General features: G+C 39.5%; 1 protein-coding gene across 7 annotated transcripts in view; it reads left to right on the forward strand.

The window, feature by feature from the left end:
* SNX1 (sorting nexin 1) overlaps positions 1 to 20,680 on the forward strand; it is a 41,391-nt gene that overhangs the window by 1,586 nt on the left and 19,125 nt on the right. For 4 of the 7 annotated variants that reach the window (XM_036304257.1, XM_036304278.1, XM_036304280.1 and 1 more), the window contains exons 2-3: positions 13,373 to 13,426; positions 18,641 to 18,749. In XM_036304257.1, the coding sequence (XP_036160150.1) occupies positions 13,373 to 13,426; positions 18,641 to 18,749 (163 nt within the window). Of the gene's footprint in view, positions 1 to 6,030; positions 6,079 to 13,372; positions 13,427 to 18,640; positions 18,750 to 20,680 lie in introns of all 7 variants that reach the window. The other 3 variants (XM_036304266.1, XM_036304273.1, XM_036304250.1) reach the window with 3 other exon arrangements.

Here is a 20,680-nt window from a genome sequence, read left to right on the forward strand (position 1 = left end):
CCATAGGCGCAGATTATCAGAGATAACCTCATGATTTATGTATTGGGCAGGACAAACCTCTGTTTACTAAGCATCTACTCTTATCCTGCAAAGACCCTTTGAAGCCCCCAAGACACCTTACCTCATCCCTAGCTCAGGATGTCTTATATACCCATGTTCCTTTTCTATCTCTGAACTTTATCTGCATGTGGGGTCTCTGACTCTCTCATGTATGCAGGGGTTCCCATACATATTAAATTTGGTTATTTTCTCTTGCTAATATGTCTCGCATATATTTGACCAGCCAAAAGAACCTTGAAGGTAGAGAAAAATTTGTTCCTCCCCAATATCAGAAAAAGGTTAAGTTTCTTGGAAATATCTTCTATGACAATCATTAGAATTTACCCCGTATTGTGTCCAGGAATTGAGTCCATAATTCCAGCTCAAAAAGCATTTGTTGCCCTGGCCAGTGTGGCTCAGTTAGTGAAAGCTTCGTACCATGTACCAAAGGGTCGCAGATTTAATTCCGAGTCAGCGCACATACCCAGGTTGCAAGTTCACGTGTACGGCAACCAGTCATTGTGTCTCTCTCACATGATGTTTCTCTCTCCCCTCTCCCTTCCCCTCTCTCTAGAAGAATCAATGAAAGCATATCCTTGGATGAGGATTTCACTTTTAATTAAAAAAAAAAAAAAAGAAAGCGTTTGCTGATGCTAATATAACAGCTCAGACTGTTTAGTGAAGTCTCTTATTCTGAGAAATAACTCTTGCTGCGAATTTAGTCTTTCTGTAGCCCATTTAATAAGGATCTTTAGTCTTTTCCTTTAGTAATTCTCCCATACACCATGGTGAATAGCTCCTGGGGTGGTAGATATTTAGACTGACTATCTCAAAATAGAAACTCTGGCACTGAAAGTGATTCATCATATAGACAAATGATGACTTATTTTTTTAAAAAAGGACCCTGGGAGGGTGAGGAGTTATTTTCTAGAGTTACCTTAAAAAGTTCAAGAGGCTGTGATTTGATTTAACCAGATTACTGTACAAATGCATCAATACTTCTCTCTTAAAAGACTAAAAATACTTTGCCGAACTTCCAACTAAGGGGAAAAGGAGGGGGTTAGAATGGCCTTGTTGTACCACATAAAGCATAATTATATTTTAGATTTTGATTCAGGAAAAATGACTTGCTGAGGAAACTAAAATGCTACTTGTAAGCCACTTTTTGAGCTGCCTGTTCTGCTGTTTATCTTCAGGAAGCCAAGACCCCTCCCTATCTGTGAATTTCTACTTAAATAGCCATTAAATACAAGTTATATTTCAATACATGCTTTAGTTGTGAGCCAATGTGAAAAGATAGCACATTGCACTGACTCTGTATCTTAAGGAACAACACTGAAGAAGAAAGTAATTAGGAGCACCGGCGTTGAAGTCTCATTTAAATCCAGGCTCTGTTATTTGCTAGCTTAACCTCGGACAAGGAACTTAATTACTCTGTACAATTCCCTCACCTATAAAATGTGAATAATAATGGTATTTACCTCCACTGTTTTTTATGAAGATTGAATTAGAATATGTACCTGTAAAACAATTGAGCATTTTGTAAACTGAAATTAAAGAATTAAAAAAGTCCACTAAAATCTAATAATGGATTACAAAGTTAAATTCATTCTGAATGATTAACATATTTTGTCAAAATCAAACTAGTAAAGTTGATTTGCTTGGCTAGAAGTCATCAAAGTAGACATCTTACTGATTTAAGTTTATCTTCATATTGTGTTTTGTTGCATGTTGGAGGCAAAGAGAGGAGCATTAAAGAATTGAAAAGCTAAGGCATATAAAATTTAAAAAGTCATTTATGATATGTGTGTAATTTCCTGAACATTGATGTAACAGCTGCTGCTGTTAATCATCCCATCTGTTCTCTTTTACAGCCCAAGAGGCTTTGTTAATACAGTAATAAAAGTGTGATTTGATTTATAATCAAAAGGGCAGCCCATGATAATAATGCATCTAAGAATCTACAAGGAGAAACTGGAGTTAAAAGAATTATTAAAATAAATCTGAAGTCATTGCATTAAGACTGAAAACCAGCATGTGGAAAATCGGATTCTTATGAATATGTAAGAATACATATTCTGCCTCCTACCTTATGGGCCTCTGAATAAAAAGGTCTAAAATTCTAAATATTTTATCTGAATTTTTTTTGTGGACCTGAATCCAAATATGTATCTTTTTAGTTAAAACATTCTTAGTTCTGGAATAGGATTAATTTTTTCTCTAATAAAACTGGAGACTAAATTGGAACCATTCTTTTGGCTCTCTTCATTCTTTTTTTTTTTTTTTTTTTTTTTATTTCAGAGAGGAAGGAAGAGGGAGATAGAGATAGAAACATCCATGATGAGAGAAAACCATGGATCGGCTGCCTCCTTCAAGTCCCCCACTGGAGATCGAACCCACAACCCAGGCATGTGCCCTTGACCAGAATTGAACCTGGGACCTTTCGGTTTGCAGGCCAATGCTCTATCCACTGAGCCAAACTGGCTAGGGCTATATTCACATTTTTGTGAAATATATCTCCAGAACTTTTTCATCTGCGTTTTTGAAACTATACTCATTAAAAAATTTCCCCTTTCCCCTATCCCTCCACTCTCTAGTAACTACCATTTTACCTTCTGTTTCTATGAATTTGACTGCTTTAGATAACCTCATATAAGTGGAATCATGCAGTATTTGTCTTTTTGTGACTGGTTTATTTTACTAAGCATAATATCCTCAAGGTTCATTCGTTTTGTAGCATGCATCAGAATTTCCTTTTTAAGGATGAAGAGTATTCCATCATATCTGTATATATACCACATATTTATCAGTTCATCTTCAATGGACATTTGGGTTGCTTCTACCTCTTGGCTCTTGTGAATATGAATGTGCAAAAATCTCCTCAAGACTCTGCTTTCCAATTCTTTTGAATATATACCCAGAAATGGAATTGCTGAATAATAGGGTAAAGAACCTCCATGCTGTTTTCCATAGAAGTTGCACCATTTTGCAGTCCCCTCTCAGCTCTTTTTAAAGACCAGTTTATTTCCCATTTGAGTGCTCATAGGATAACTTATTTATATCTGGACAGAATTTGGTAATTTTATTAAAAGCCCTAAGGAGAGTGATGGTTAATACCTTAATTTTCTGTTCTATGAAATATATGATGACTGTTCCCAAAGGCATACTATATATAGTAAGTTTCTTGATACTATCCCTTCTCTGTTCTTAACCAGCTGAAAGTTAATCTACACAATAGTAATTTTTAAATTGATTTTAGAGAGAGACAGAGAGGCAGAGACATCAATTTGTTGTTGCACTTATTTATGCATTCATTGGTTGATTCTTAAATGTACCTTGAACAGGGATCAAACCCAAAATTTTTGCATATCAGGACGATGCTCTAACCAACTGAGCTACCTGGCCAGGGCTACATAATAATAATCTTAAACATAGGTTTATTGCTTATGTTCTTTAGTTAATGTAATAAGATGTAATCATTTACAACTTATATTAGTAAATATAGTCATGGGTAAATGTTCTTTGGTGTAGTATATTTTTCTTTCTTTTTGTGTATAGTATTTTCTGTAGGCATATTGTCTCAAACACTTGTTTTTGGAGCTAACATCACAGGTAGTCAGATCTGGTTAAATAAAAGTCATAAGTAAATACCACATTTTTCACACAGGTCTGATACAAATATTTTTTTAAAAATCAGCAACTGGTGTTATATCCAAAGATTCATTTTAATGCTTAGCTCAAATTGTAGACAAGTTTTACTTTTAAAAAGTTTAGGTTTTCCTGAAGTACATATATTCTTCGGTTTCTTGATCATAAATTTATAGTAGTAGTTAACCTGTCTTTCAGGATAATGGAGGAAAAGCTAACAAACATAGTTACAAAAGCCTTTTGGAGGAAGTAGGGTGTGAGAAGACTTTTAACAATGACTAATAAGAACCCAACTTAAAAAATATTTAAAATTCAAGTTTGGAGTGTATGAGAGACCGTTGATGTCTGGTTTCTATAGGGAGTTGCTGCCCTTTGCTTACTCAAGTGTTGAGGTATCTGTGAGTGTTCATTTGTGATTTCTTCAGTTGGGAGGGGAGAAAGGAAAAAGAACTAATTTCTCTCCCTTGGTCCTCAAAACTTCTCAGTACTCTTGAGTAACTGTTGGCATAAATAAATCAGGAGTAGTGAAGTTATTAGAGCCAGTAGCCATGAAGTATTTCATCTCCAGGAAAAGCCTATTGCTCAACTTTTTCTTATACTTTTGCTTAGTCAAATGAATAGCTGGGCCTTCATTCTGCTTTCAGAGCAGATTTGAACTGGGTTTGCTTTTTCAATTTAGAAGTTAATGTACCCATTAGTGCTCTGATCCTTCTTCAGTTTTCTAGGCCCTTCTAAGTTATAGTAATTTGAGACCTAAAAGTTCAGTAGGAAAATTACACCTAGAATTTAATAGAAAGTTCAGTAGCTAAATTTGGTAAATCATGGTGTGTATACCCTTTCACTTTGAGGTCTCTAATGGGCTTGCTCATGGTTTTCCTTACCTAGTTCAGTGGTCAGCTTCAGGGTCATTTTCCTCACCCAGCTCCTCCTCCTCTACTATTTTCATTAGTTCCTTTACACCAGATATTTATCTTTTTTGTGTCATGGACCCATCAGCAATCCAGTGAAGCCTATGGATATATTATCAGAATAATGTCTTTAAGTGTATAAAATACGTAAGATTACAGAGGAAACCAATTACACCAAACTGCAATTATCAAAATATTATAACAATTTTGTTTTAGTAACATGTGCTTTTTAATGCTTTAAATAATAAGATCTAAGGATAGGTCTAATAACTAAACATAATTTTAAAGTAGAGATGGGCATAAATGATATTTTGAGGTTTATAACAACTATAAAATATCTAATTTCTGTTCAGGTCTCAGATACTGCTATTACTATTATGGCTTATTACTTATTTTTATAATTGAAGAAAATGCTGAATTTCAGTTAGAGGTTAATGAAAATGAAGTTGTTTTATTCCCATCTAAGTTTATAGATCCCTTCTGAATTCTGTGGCTCATGGAGCCCAGAATAAGAGCCCTACTTTAACTCCTTAACACACAAAAGGGGTAATACTGTGAAATCATTTGAGTTACTATTTACTCAGTTTGTAAAGTAAGATGCACTTATGCCCAAATCTACCCTGGCCAGGTAGCTCAGTTGGTTAGAGCATCATCCCAATCCACCGAGTTTGCCGGTTCGCCAGTCAGGGTCAGGGCACATACAAGAATTAACCAATGAATGCATATTTAAGTGACAACAAATTGATAATCTCTCTCTTTTTTCCTCCCTCCCTCTCTCTAAAATCAATAAATAAATTAAAACAAACAAAAATCCAATAGATACTCAGTGTCCCAAGCACAGAAGATTTTAGTGCAGTGCATTTGTGCTGTTTTGTAAAACATGGTGTGGGAGAGGAGTTACTTCTTTTAATAGGCAAAAAAATTGCCCCCTCCCCAACATATCCATATCCTAATCCTAGGACCTGTGAATGTGTTAGTTTACAAAGCAAAGCGGGGTTAAGATTGAAGACAGAAGTAAGGTTGCTAATCAGCTGCCCTTAAAGTAGGGAAATTATCTGGGTCCAGTGTAATCACAAGGATCCTTTAAAAAAGGAAGAGTCAGAGGGTGACTACACTAGACTGACTACCTTTGGTGGAGGAGGGGAGGCACAGAGAGATACAAAGTGGTTGGCTTTGAAGATAGAAGTGAGCCATAAACCAAGAAATGTGGGCAGTTTCTAAAAGCTAGACCAATAAGGAAATGGATTCTCCCTTGGAACCTCCAGAAAGGAACACAATCTGATGAACCTTGATTTTAGCCCAATGATACCTATATTGACTTCCACAGAACTAGAAGAAATAAATTTGCATTTTTTAATCTGTTAAATTTGTAATAGTTTGTTGCAGCAGCAATAGAAACCTAATACACTGTCCCACTTCACTCATTTTTCCCTAGAAGTAAAGATGGCAAAAGGAGCAGTATTTCATGCTGAGATCTTCCAGGGTAATTTTTGAAGACTTCCCAACTGCCCTGTTATAATCTGGGTATAGCTTCTGGGGTTAACTTATCCCTAAATGTACTTGCCTTGTTATATTAGTATGATCACACAATTTCATAGATCCATCTTGCCTTACTAAATTATACTAATACTAGAGGCATGGTGCACAAAATTTGTGCACTGGGGGGAAGGAGGGGGTCCTTCAGCCCACACTGCACCCTCTCTCAGTCTGACAGTCGGACATCCTTAGGGCTGCCACGGAGGCGGGAGAGGCTCCCACCACCACTGCTGTGCTCGCCAGCCATGAGCCCAGTTTCTGGCTGAGCGGCACTCCCTCTGTGGGAGCACACTGACCACCAGAGGGCAGCTCCTGCGTTGAGCGTCTGCCCCCCCGCCGGTGGTCAGTGCTCATCATAGCGACCGGTCATTCCGCCGTTCAGTCGATTTGCATATTAGCCTTTCATTACATAAGATTCAGAAAATGAGTACTCTATTTCTCCAGTTCCAGAAGCAGTGTTACCTTAGCTTTTAATTTTGATTTGACCTATTATGCAGTTGAGTTTTAAAAGTACTACCCTTCTGAGGTCCCTTGAACATAATGCAAGGATTCTATATGGAGCAAGGAACAGTTGAGCAACAGGAGGAAGAATCACAACTGGTTAACCTAAAGGGAAGTTACCCAGAATCACAGGACTTCTCAGTACTGAATGGCTATGTCAGCTCTGAGGGACAGCAAGTCCAGGTCTGTCCTTCCCCAAGGTAAGAAAATTGCATTAGTAGACCGGGCCTCGTGGTTTAAGGCTGGTAATTGGCAAGGAATACCTGTTTGCTCTTAACACAAGTGGTCTCTTGCTGCACGGCAGATCTTTCTAGTGCCTTTCTGAGAATTAGGACTAGGCTATCTATGTGCTCTTATAATTATGAACAGAAGCACTTGAACTTTTTAAACTGCTTATCAGTGGAACCACCTGCTAGAATTAACAGTCAAAGGGAGTCAGCAAGTGTTGGATATCCTAGCCTAGGATCCTATCACTAACAGAAACAATGCTTCCTTTATTTTACAAAAAGGTGGGGAGGGCAGAGGGAATAGGCAGGGCTAGGCTTTGGCTTTGTTAGTACATCACAGACATACCATTTTCATTACAATATAATTTTATCTGGTGCTTGAAATGTAGCCTCCTTCAAATACATGTATATTTTGTGACTTATTGACTACTAAGAGGTTTTTAAAATATGGATTATAAAGTAAAACTTATTTTTAGTATTGATCTTGCCATCCTGTTAATCACTGTGCTTCCTTCTTTTCCCCAAAATGAGTCCTTCCTAAAATTTTAACTGTTGATTCAAAATTAGCTTTTTAATATAAATTATACCTTAATATTGATTTAAAATGAGCCTTTTAATCTTAGACATAGCATATGAAATGTGTTGTTATATTGTCCATGTGGGTATTTATTTTGTCAACAGGTATCAACATAAGAATTGAGTAAACTGTATGGCCTGCTTGGCTCAGTGGTTGAGTGTTTACCTATGAACCAGGAGGCCATGGTTTGATTCTCTGTCAGGGCACATGCCTGGGTTGCGGGCTTGATCCCCAGTGTGGGGTGTGCAGGAGGCAGCTGATTTGCAGCTCCTTTTCTACATTTGAAATTAAAGAGGGAGTGTAAGGAAGATGACCTGAAGGTGGGAGAAAGCAAGGCTGGAATTGGATTACAGGATAGTTTTCAAGATTATGTGCTTTCTTGAGGGTGTTTACGCTTATTTCAAAGGTGAGTTAAGCTAGATGCACTAGAAAAATGAATAGGAATTGTTTAAAGCGAAGATAAAAAAAAAAAATAAACCTTTTACTAAAAAAGTTACATGTCTGAGGCATGACTACCCACCATTACCTGCCCAGTGAAGAATTTATGATCAGATCACCTGTGAGGTTACTTGCCATAAAACCTCTTTTTCATCCACACAAGTCATTATTATAGACTGTATAGTCTCATGGAAGACTTATTTCCTCTGTGAATGTGGGATACTACCAATAGGGGTCCATTTCTTCTTACTCCTGAAAATAGTTCTCGGCTTCTTTTGAATCTGATTTTACGTAAAACTTGAGATTATTATGCCTCGAAGGCCAACTATGTCTTGATACTTTTCAACCTGTTAAAAAAGAAATAATAGACTCAAAATGAAGTAATTTGCCCTCACAACAGCAAAACAAGGCTTATTTTCAAATTCGACCTCTCTCAGGAATGTGACTTTTTTTATTATGAATTTTATTTTTCAATTACAGTTTACATTCAATATTATTTTGTATTAGTTTCAGGTGTACAGCATAGTGGTTAGGCAGTCATCTATATAATAAAGAGGAAATATGCTAATTTGTCCATGACGGTGTCCCAGTCACGACCAGTCTGTGGGCAGGGCCAGGGGCAGGGACTTCCGCCCCCAGCACTAACGTCACGCTGCCTGTGTGCATCCTGGTTCAGCACTGGTCTGGTGCTGCAGGGGAGAGGGAGGGCTGGGCTGACGCCCCGGCCGCTGGGAGACCTCAGGCCGTGCCCCCCGACTGGCAGGGCTTGACGGAAGACCTCAGGCCACGCCCCACGCCCAGCAGGGCTTGACAGGGGATGCCAGGTCGGGGGACCTGAGGCTGCGCCCCCCCCCACACCCGGAGGGGCTTGACGGGGGTGGGGCCGGCCAGGTCTAGGTCTCACCCAATGGGGGTGGGGCCAGCAGGGTCTGCGTCTCCTGTGTTTTCGAAGCACTTGAGGGTGATGGGCTGGGACTTCACTCTGGGTCCCAGAGCGCACCCCTGACAGGAAGGAGATTTTATATACATTTTACTAATTTTCTTTCATCTCTGACACTTCTATTATAGAGAAAGGGCAGATAGCAATATTAAAATATTTCTTCTCATTAATTCTCTTGTTTTTTCTTAAAAAAATATATATTTTATTGATTTTTTACAGAGAGGAAGGGAGAGGGATAGAGAGTTAGAAACATCGATGAGAGAGAAACATCGATCAGCTGCCTCCTGCACACCCCCTACTGGGGAAGTGCCCACAACCAAGGTACATGCCCTTGACCAGAATTGAACCTGGGACCTTTCAGTCCGCAGGCCAATGCTCTATCCACTGAGCCAAACCAGTTAGAGCTAATTCTCTTTTAATGTGCACAAATTTCGTGCACCAGGCCACTAGTTTATAATAATAAAAGCGTAATATGAAAATCAACTGAACGGCCGAATATCGGGACAACCTTTCAGATGACCTTCCAGACGAAGTCGGGGCTGCTAGGGCCTACTCTTGCATGAATTTTGTGCATCAGGCCTCTAGTGTACTTTATAAAATGATCCCCTTGATATTTCAAGTACCCACCACCGTAAATAGTTATTACGGTATTATTGACTATATTCACTGTGCTGTATTTTACATCCCCGTGACTATTTTGTAAACTAAAATTTTACTTATAATTTTACAATAATCCCTTCACCTTTTTTACCCAGTCCCCCAACTCCCCTCCCCTCTGGCAACCATGAGTCTATTATCTCTGAGTCTGTTTCATTTGTTTATTTTTTTCATTAGATTCCACATGTAAGTGAGATCATTTGATATTTGTCTTTCTCTGACTTCTTTCACTTAGCACAGTGGCCGACAAACTGCAGCTTGCGAGCCACATGTGGCTCTTTGGCCCCTTGAGTGTGGCTCTTCCACAAAATACCAACTTCTGCACATGGGCCACGAAGTTTCAATCGCACTGTATGTGCGCACCCGCACGTGGTATTTTGTGGAAGAGCCACACTCAAGGGGCCAAAGAGCCGCATGTTGCTGGTGAGCTGCAGTTTGCCGACCACTGACCTAGCATAATACCCTCTAAATCAGTGGTTCTCAACCTTCTGGCCCTTTAAATACAGTTCCTCATGTTGTGACCCAACCATAAAATTATTTTCATTGCTACTTCATAACTGTAATATTGCTACTGTTATGAATCGTAATGTAAATATCTGATATGGAGGATGGCCTTAGGCGATCCCTGTGAAAGGGTTGTTTGACCGCCAAAGGGGTCGCAACCCACAGGTTGAGAACCACTGCTCTAAATCCATCCATGCTGTCACAATGGTAAGATTTCATTCTTTTTTATGGCCAAATAATATTCTGTTGTGTATATACCACAACTTTTTATCCACTTGTTTATTGATGGGCATTGGGTTGCTTCCATATCTTGGCTAGTTTAAATAACCCTGCAGTGAACATAGGGGTAATATATATTTTTTTGAGTTAGTGTTTTGGGTTTCTTCAGATATATACCCATAAGTGGAATCGGCAGGTTATAAGGCAGCTTCATTTTAAATTTTTTGAAGAGTGGCTACACCATTATGTATTCCCACCAACAGTGGCCAAGGGTTACCTCAGAAATACTACCTTTGAACAGTCAATCTGAAATTTCCTGATTAGTACTAGTGCAATAATCTTCATGATAAAACCTCTGTCAGGTTTCCTTGCCTCAAAAAGTTGATGGCTCAGTGTTTGAGCATCAACCCATGCACCAAGAGGTCACCAATTCCATTCCTGGTCAGGGCATATGCCCGGGTTGCAGGCTCGATCCTCAGCAGGGAGCATACAAGAGGCTGTTGATGTTTCTCTCTCATTAATGTTTCTATCTCTCTCTCTAAAAATACATATATTAAAAATTGATGACCTGTGTAGATAGCAGGCTGACAGCTGGGAACGGAGGCTTGGGGGGAGAGCCTGGGTGGAGGGGTGGGAGGTGGAGAGACTGAGCATAAAAGAATAAAAAAGAAAGAAAAAACTCACGGACATGGACAACAGTATGGTAATTGCAGGGGTGAGGTGTGGAGGGAGGTAGAGGAGCATATATAGTGGGGATAAATGGTGATGTGGGGAGACTTGACTTGGAGTGATGGCAGGTGATGTATTGTAGAATTGTGCACCCTGTAATCTGTATAATTTTATTAACCACTGACTTCTTTCACGTAGCAATGAACATAGGAATATTTTTTTTTTGACTGAGAATTGAACCATGACCTCTTGGTTCCTGGGATAATGAAAAGTAAGGACCTGAACTAATTTGAACCAATCTGTTATCCAAATCCCACCTTGCTTTCTCTGACCTGCATATAATCTTTCTTACCTTCTCTCTTTAACTCCAAACTTATGAAAAGAAACTGCAAACTGTTATTCTCAGGGGCATTTGAGACTTGCTCCCCCACATATGTCATCAAAAAAGCACCCCTTTTTAGTTCATAATTTTACCAAATTTAATTTCAGTTCATTAATTTGGATTGGCATTGGACAAACTAAGCTTATTTCTTTAGGATTGTTAAAAAGCAAAATTCAACCCAGTAAACATAAAGATCTAATTGATTTTATTGAATGATTCATGAATCCGGAAGCATCCCATCTAGTAAATAGAGGTACTCCCAGGAGTTATGCAAAATGGAAGGGTATTAATGGCAGGAGGATGGGGAAGGAAGTCATTAGTAAAACAAAACAAAAAAAAAGTATTGCTTTAGGCCAGGTAATCAACTTAAAAAACAAACAAACTGAACTTATTGGGTAATGAAAAGCCAGGCAGGTTTGGATGTTTCTTACATCAGCAAAGTAAAATATAAAACAAATGTGAACAGAGATAAAGTTTGGGAGGGATACTGTACAGTATGCCCGAGAGAGGGTTAATGTACTTTTGTAAGAAAAGTGTACACCTAAGAAAAGTTAACTTTGCATAGAAAAATGGGCAGAGGACATCAAGATAAGTCACAGAGGTGTTTTAGATGTTCTAGTAAACATGAGAAACCTGGCAAAGATTTTTAAAAAGAGAAAATGCTTAATGTTGCTATAGATGTACTACTTTTGTACATTGCTGGGGGATGAGAGAGGTATATAAGCTTGTGCTACGCTTTCTGAAAGGCAGCTTAGCAGAGCCTTTGAAATTTTTATGTCCAATAATTCTACTTAAGGTCTATGCTGCCCGGCTGGCATGGCTTAGTGGTTGAGTGTCAACCCAGGAACCAAGAGGTCACGGTTCGATTCCCAGTCAGGTCACATGCTCAATGCCCAGTAGGGGATGTGCAGGAAGCAGCCGATCAATGATTCTCTCTCATCACTGACGTTTCTCTCTCTCTCTCTCCCCCTCTCCTTTCCTCTTTCTCTAAAAATTAATAAAAACACTTTTTTAAAAAAAGTCTATCCCAAGGAAATATATATATATATCTAGTATATGTGTGTGTGTGTGTGTGTGTGTGTGTGTGTGTGTGTGTGTGTGTATGAATATCACTATTTGTAGTGATAAAAAACCTGGAAACTATCTAAATGTCCATCCTTAGGGAAATATGACTAGCTTGTGGTAAATTCATACAATAGAGAGTTAAGTCACTAAGAGTGGGAATTTTTGTACAATTCTTAATGACATGAAAGAATGCTCAAAAACTATTTTAATTCTTTATGCCTGTTTCTCTGTTTCTTTTTTTTATATCAGAGAGGATGGGAGAGGGAGAGAGATAGAAACATCAATGATGAGAAAGAATCATTGATTGGCTGCCTCCTGCATGCTCCCCACTGGGGATCAAGCCTGCAAACCAGGTATGTGCCTTGACCGGAATCGAACCTGGGACCCTTCAGTCCGCAGGCTGACATTCTATTCACTGAGCCAACCAGCTAGGGCTCTCTCTGTTTCTTATATTACAGCAGTCCCTTTAGCATTTCTTACAATTCTGGTTTGGTTGTGACAAACTCCTTTAGCTATTTTTTTGTTTGTGTCTGGGAAGCTCTTTATTTCACCATCTATTTTGAATAATAGCCTTGCTGGATATAGTAATCTTAGTTTCAGATCCTTGCTTTTCATTACCTTGAATACTTCATCCCATTCCCTCTGGCATGTAGAGTTTCTGATGAAAAATCAGCTCACGGCCTTATGGGAGCTCCTTTATAGGTAACAGTTTGCTTTTCTCTTGCTGCCTTTAAGATACACTCTTTGTCTTTAATTTTTGGCATTTTAATTATGTTGTAAATAAATAAGTACTATCAGTAGTAACCTTAAATGTAAATGGATTAATGCTCCAATCAAAAGATATATGGTAACTGAATGGATATGAAAACATGACCCAAATATATGCTATCTACAAGAGACCCATCTCAGAACAAAGACTCACACAGGATGAGAGTGAAGGGATGGGAAAATTTTTTTCCATGCAAATGGAAATGGAAAAAAAAAAAAAGCTCAAATAAACTCTTACAGTAATTCTCTACAAGCTTGTTTGTTTCTTTTTTAATATATTTTTATTGATTTCAGATAGAAACATCTCCCTCTCAAAAGAGATCAAGTCAACAAGAGGATATAACCTTGGTAAACACATATGCACCCAATATAGGAGCACCTAAATATATTTTTAAAAAAACTTCTGGAGGACTTTAAGGGAGAGATCAAAAGAAATACAGTCATAATAGGGGACTTTAACACCCCACTGGATAGATCTTCCAGACAAAAAATCAACAAGGGCCCATGCAGCGTGGCTCAGTGATTGAGCGTTAGCCTATGAACCAGGAGGTCATGGTTCAATTCCCGGTCAAGGCACATGCTGGGTTGCAGGCTCTATCCCCAATAGGGAGTGTGTAGGAGGCAGCCAATCAATGATTCTCTCTCATCATTGATATTTCTGTTTCTCTCCCTCCCTCTCTGAAGTCAATAAAAATATATGTATTTTAAAAATCAACAAGTGACACACTGGATCAGATGGATTTAACTGACATCTGCAGAACATTTCACTCCAAAGCTGCAGAATATACATTCTTCTCAAGTGCACATGGGTCATTTTCAAAGATAGACCACTTGTTAGGACACAAAACAAGTCTCTACAAATTTAAGAAGATTGAAGTCATATCAAGCTTCTTCTCGGATTACAATGTCATGAAATTAGGAATCAGTTGCAATAAAAACGCTCAAAAATATTCAAACATTTGGAGGCTAAATAGCATGTTATTAAACTAGAGCAGTGATGGCGAACCTTTTGAGCTCGGCGTGTCAGCATTTTGAAAAACCCTAACTTAACTCTGGTGCCGTGTCACATATAGAAATTTTTTGATATTTGCAACCATAGTAAAACAAAGATTTATATTTTTGATATTTATTTTATATATTTAAATGCCATTTAACAAAGAAAAATCAACCAAAAAAATGAGTTCGCGTCCACCTCTGACACGCGTGTCATAGGTTCACCATCACTAAACTAGAGGCATGGTGCACGAAATTCATGCACTTGGGGGGGGTGTCTTTCAACCCAGCCTGCACCCTCTCCAATCTGGGACCCCTCGGGGGATGTCCGACTTCCGGTGTAGGCCCAATCGCCTGCCTGCCTGATCACCCCTAACCACTTCTGCCTGCCAGCCTGATCACCCCTAACCACTCCCCTGCCAGCCTGATCAACGCCTAACTGCTCCCCTGCTGTCCCGATTGCCCCCAACTGCCCTCCCCTGCCGGCCTGGTTTTCCCCAACTGCCCTCCCCTGCTGGCCACAGGGGGGTGGCCAGCTTGTGCAAGGGTGTGATGGTCAATTTGCATATTATCTCTTTATTATATAGAATGAATGGGCTACCAATGAGATTAAGAAAGAAATATTAAAACTTCCTGGAAACAGATGAGAATGAACACACAACAACCCAAAATCTATGCAGCACAGCAAAAGCAATTCTGAGAGGGAAGTTCATAGCACAACATGCCTACCTCAAAAAACAAGAAAAATTATTAATAAACTACCTAACCCTACAACCTACAAAATTAGAAAGAGAACAACAAGAAAAGCCCAGAGTAAGTACAAGGAAGGAAATAATAAAGATCAGAGCAGAAATAAATTACATAGAGACCAAAAAATAATAATAATACAAAAGAGCTGGTTCTTTGAAAAATGCTTAAATGGTAGGGGCAAAACCAGAATACAAACTTTTATATACGTAGATTAGTACATAGAAGAATTACAGAGGAAAGATTAGGGTAGCAAATATAGTAATCCATCTAACTATCTTCAATTAGCTAAAACTTTATCTAGAACTCAATCCTGAGTGGTTTTTGGAATGGAGTCCCAGAGGATATCTGAGGAGCAGTTTTCTGTTCTCAGGTAGTTGTTACCTAGCTCTTAAGGGAGCACAAGTCTGTTTTCATCACAGTTCTAGTCAAGCAACTATGGTTTGGGCTCAAATATGGTCTGATGGAGGAAGAAAGACAGATAATTGTGCTCTAGTTGTCATTGCATATTCCATCCATCTGGTTCTGTCTTTTCGGAGTAGTATAAAGATAGACACATGGCTCCAGAAAATGTTCTTTGTCTTTAAGTTTATAAGTTTCGATGGTAAATCAGAAATAGAAAGCTAGCTTTGTTCATCTCCATATCACAGGAATGGGTTCTTCTAAGTGCTTTTTAAAATGGCTAAATTCCAACCTGTGCCCTTCTGTTGCTTCAGTGTCCCTAGTGAGCTACTAGTAACTTGCGTTTAAATATATTCGTCCTTAATGTATCTTGGGTTTTAATCTCTCCTAGATTTCCATCTACAGATGACTGGTATCAGTGGGAACTGGATTAAAAAGAATTCAGATGGGAAGGGAAGGGGTGGGGGCACTGGGAGAAAAAGGGGAAGGGATTTACCAGCGGAGGGGGGTGAGAGGCTTAGGAGAGGGTAAAGAGGGGATAAATGGTGATAGAAGGAAACTTGACTTGGGGTGGTGAAAACACGATACAATATACAGATGATGTATATTGTAACCCTGAAACCTATATTTTATTAGCTATTATCACCCCAATTTTAAAAAATCAGATGGCTTTCTATGAGATCCCTCTACTGTACAAGAGAACAAGAATATTTATAGGAAATGTGTATGTAAGAAGGTGATTGGCAGTGTATGAGGCAAAAGGGAAATGTGGGTTTTGTTTTTGCTCTATTATTTCTTGTCTGTGTCTCTGTTTTTTAAGATTGAAGCAGCTAGAAGTCTCTTGACAATTGGTATAACATTTAAGCATACACAACTTAGTGCTCATTAAATTTTATTCGCATAGGAAAAATTCCAATAGAGGCATTGTTTGCTAATATAAAACTAAATATTGGTAACAGTTTCTTTCCCCGAGGGTGGTCCCAGTATTGGGGTGGAGCTGTTTGCATGGCATTTTCAGAGTTCTCAATAGATCTATCATTTCACTTTATTCTTTTGGGTCAGAAATGGCCTGTTTCTAAGGAACTAAATCCCTCTGATTGGTTAAGGAAATGTTTCATAAAAGATTCTAAAAGTCAGGTCTTAACTGATTTAGCCTTAGGGTCTGACTTCAAAACCCTGCGAAACCACACCATGGCTTTTGAAGCCAGATTCCCAGCTTTCTGTTCCTGTCCTGCACAATCCAGCTTTGTTTATTCTGGTAACTGGTCTGGGTCTCTCCCCACACTTGTTTGTGGTTGATCACTGAGCTTTTGATAAAGGGCATGGACTGACTGTATTTTCACTATGTACCCACGAAGCTAAGCATGACTGGTTTTTATTCCCCTATTCTGACATGGGTATGGTTGAAAATTGTGTCTATGTAAGTTAAGGATGAAAAGATAAGTTATTTTAACAACAGCTTTAGGTGTAAAGTGTTAAAACTTCTTTTGTCTCTCCAGAGGGATCAGTAATATCCACACAACTGGGTTTCAATTAACAGTTTAGCCAAGACAACAAAGTAAGCAGGATCAGAGCTTAAATACTGGAACCCACTGGATCCAGTGTGGGGTTCTTGTCACTGGAATGTGCCCCATCAGCATTTGAAAGAATAAAGGTTATCAACTGAGAAGGAGAAATCCGTTTGGACAGGTTCTTTTGAAAGTTATCTCTGTATACACATACCCGCATCAGTATCATGTGCTTTGGGGTAGGGCATTTCAGCAAGGTTATGGTATTAGAAATTAACTCTAAAATGTATTCATTTATTTCAGCTCTGTGATTACTTGGGCAGCACTTACACCACTAATATTGATTTGCTGCTTATTGAACTGGCCGACTAGTGCCCCTATCTTCTCCTAAATAACTGTAGGAGTGACTGAACAATGCATTAAAAGTCACTTTCATTGAATTGTACACTTGAAACCTATATAATTTTATTCATCAGTGTCATCCCAATGAATTAAAATTAAAAAAAAAAAAAAAAAAGAACCAATGAGCTCTAGTTGATTTGGTTTAGTAGATAGAATGTTGGCCTTCGGACTGAAGGGTCCCAGGTTCGATTCTGGTCAAGCGCCCATGCCCGGGTTGTGGGCTCGATCCCCAGTAGGGAGCATGCAGAAGGCAGCCAATCAGTGATTCTCTCTCATCATTGATCTTTCTATCTCTCTCTCCCTCTCCCTTCCTCTCTGAAATCAATAAAAAATATATTTTTAAAAAAACAAACCCATAACCCTAGCCAGTTTGGCTCAGTCGGCCTGTGGACTGAAAGGTCCCAGGTTCGATTCTGGTCAAGGGCATGTACCTTGGTTGCAGGTTCCCCGGTCAGGGTGTGTGTAGGAGGCAACCAATTGATGTGTCTCTTTCACATCGATGTTTTCCTCTGTCTGTCCCTCTCCCTTCCACTCTTTCTAAAAATCAATTGGAAAAAATATCCTCAGGTGAGGATTAACAACAACAGCAACAAAATTAAAAATATGTATATAATTTTAAAAACAAATAATCCACAGACTTGAAGACATGGAACCTGTCTGCAGGCTGCATTTTTCTTTTCTTTAAAAAGAAAAATATTCATTTATTTATATATTTTATATATTGAGAAAAAAACATCAATTTCTTGTTCCTCTTATTTATGTATTCACTAGAGGCCAGGTGCATGAATTCACACATGGGTGGGGTCCTCCAGGGTGGCCTGCAGAGATCGGTCCCAGCTCGCACCTCCAGCCTCACAGCTTCGCAGCCCCTCCTGGCACCCCACCTTGACCTGGCGCCACCCCCTCACCTGCTCCACCATCCCACCTGCAGGGCAATTGATCAGGGCCAGGCCCCCCGCCCAGCTCCCTCAGCGCCTGGGAGCTGGGCAGTGGCCCCGCACCCTGCTGCCACCACTGGTCACCATCTGCAGGGCAATCGGCAGGGTGATCAGGCCCCTGCTCATACCCTCCTTGGCCTGGTGCCGCCCACTCACCTGCTCCACCCTCCCACCATGGTCCCACTCTCATTGGGGCCCATCGGGGCTGGCAGTGCCTGCACTGCTGCCAGTGCCATGTCACCAATACCCACTATGTTCCGCATCGCCCCCTGGTGGTCAGCACTCATCATAGCAAGTGGTCAAACTCCTGGTCGAATGATGACCTGAGGGGACAATTTGCATATTACACTTTTATTATATAGGATTGGTTGATTCTTGTATGTGCCCTAACCAGGGATCAAACCTGCAACCTTGGGATATCAGGACAATGCTCTAATCAACTGAGTTACCCATCCAGGGCCAGAATAAATATTCTGCTAAAATAAAACCATTCAAAAGTCACTTTATAGGTTTGTTTTTAATGGTACTGTCTTATTCACAGTATCTCTCTCTCTCTCTTTTTTTTTTTTTAGAGTAAGCCCCAGTATCCAAAGAGAATTACTTCCTTTCCTATCAGCAATGGCTCCAAAGAAAATGGAATCCATGAAGAACAAGATCAAGAGCCACAGGATCTCTTTGCAGGCAAGTATGGACTCAACACTTATACTAGGGATCTTCTAAATTACTGAGTTAAAGTAACCTTCCCCCCTTCCTCTAGGAAAAAATACATCTGCATAATTAGGATTGTGAAGGATTCAAAATATATAAAACGCAGTCCCTGCCATCAAGATTCTTGCAGGTTTAGGGAATAAAACATAAATATATAGTTTCTTCAGAGCGCCAGTTAGACAAACTATTAAACAGTAATATAAATGTGACCAGAGGAATGATAGACATACTAAGGCATGGCAGCTCAGAGAGGTCTGAGATCAGACTAAAGCAGTGGCTTTAGACTTTTATGACCAAGACTCATAGTAAGAAATATATTTTATTGTCCTCATCCAAAATATATACTTACTGCCCAGCTGGCATGGCTCAGTGGTTGAGCATTGACCTATGAACCAGGGGTCACAGTACAATTCCCCGTTAGGGCACATGCCCTGGTTGTGGGCTCAATACCCAGTGGGGGGCATTCTGGAGGCAGCCGATCAGTGGTTCTCTCTGATCATTGATGTTTCTGTCTCTCTTTCTCCCTTCCTCTCTGAAATCAATAAAAATATATTTTAAAATCTACATACGTATATACTTACTAGAGGTGATCGGGGCCATCTCACCCAATCCCCATCGGGGCTGATGGGGGCCAACCCTGGGAGGGGAGGGGCTTCGGGAGGTTGGCCAGCCGCAGGAGTTTGGCTGTGGGAGCACACTGACCACCCAGCCGACTGGGGGTAGGGACCATGGGAGGTTGGCTGTGGGAGTGCACTGACCACCCAGCCGACTGTGGGGAGGGACCATGGGAGGTTGGCTGTGGGAGTGCACTGACCACCAGGGGGCAGCTCCTGCGTTGAGCATCTGCCCCATGGTGGTCAGTGCGTGTCATAGAGACCAGTTGAGCGGTTATAATAGTCGCTTAGGTTTATATGTGTATATATAGATATAGATATAAATCTGAAACAAGTTTTTTTAAATTTTCCTTACAACTTTCAATACAATCTGAAATTTTTTATTATTTCTCTTTTAATGACATTTGCAACCCATTGAATTGATTTCACAATTCACCAAATGAGACACAATCTGCAGTTTGAAAAACAATAGTATAGAATGGGGATTTCTTAATCTTGAAGATTTTAAATTTTCATCCTAGGGCCAATTAAGAGCCATAGGCATAGTGTTTTAGGAAGACTGATCTAGTGGAATTATTATATAAAATGGATTGTAGTGGACAAAGATTAGAAACTTCAGAAGGCATTCACAAATTAGTTCAAGAATGAAATGACAAAGCAAAAATAAGGTGATGGAAGTAGGAAGGGAAAGGTAAAAACTTTTCAAAAGAGAAATCAACAAATTCTCGTGTTAGTGATTGGACACACTAGGTATCCAAAAATCAGGATTGAAGACAGAGTTATAGGTTTCAGTCTAAGGACTGAGAAGAAAATGGTACTGTTGGAGAACTATATTCCAAAGAAGAAACTGGCTTTTGAGAGGAAAGTGAGTTAGAGTTTTAGATATTTAAATCTGAAATGCAAAGGAAAATGCCCAGGAGGGGATTTGAACTGTGGTGCTCTCCCTGGGATAAGAGGGAAGAGCTGGAAGAACCTCTTCGTAGAGGTCGAAGCTGCCATGGGAATGTGATCCTTAAAGGAGAGAAGGGTGAAGAAGGGGCAGGATGAGAGCATCGAGGGTAAGATTCTGGGAAACTCACATTAGAATTCTCCTAGGAAATTTAAAAGACAAAAGGGAAGAAGAGGTTAGAAGAAGATCTATAAAGATTTAGAAGATTTTCCAGTTCCTTTCATCTCTGAAACTTAAAGTGCACACTATTTAATCATTCTGGGAGTGATTATTTTTTGGATACAGTTTCTGGAAGAGAAATGTAAAATAATGAACTATTTTTAGATATATGACAGGTTGAA

Source organism: Myotis myotis, unplaced genomic scaffold (assembly GCF_014108235.1).
Source record: "Myotis myotis isolate mMyoMyo1 unplaced genomic scaffold, mMyoMyo1.p scaffold_m19_p_1, whole genome shotgun sequence".
In the NCBI taxonomy this organism is placed as follows: Eukaryota; Metazoa; Chordata; class Mammalia; order Chiroptera; family Vespertilionidae; genus Myotis; species Myotis myotis.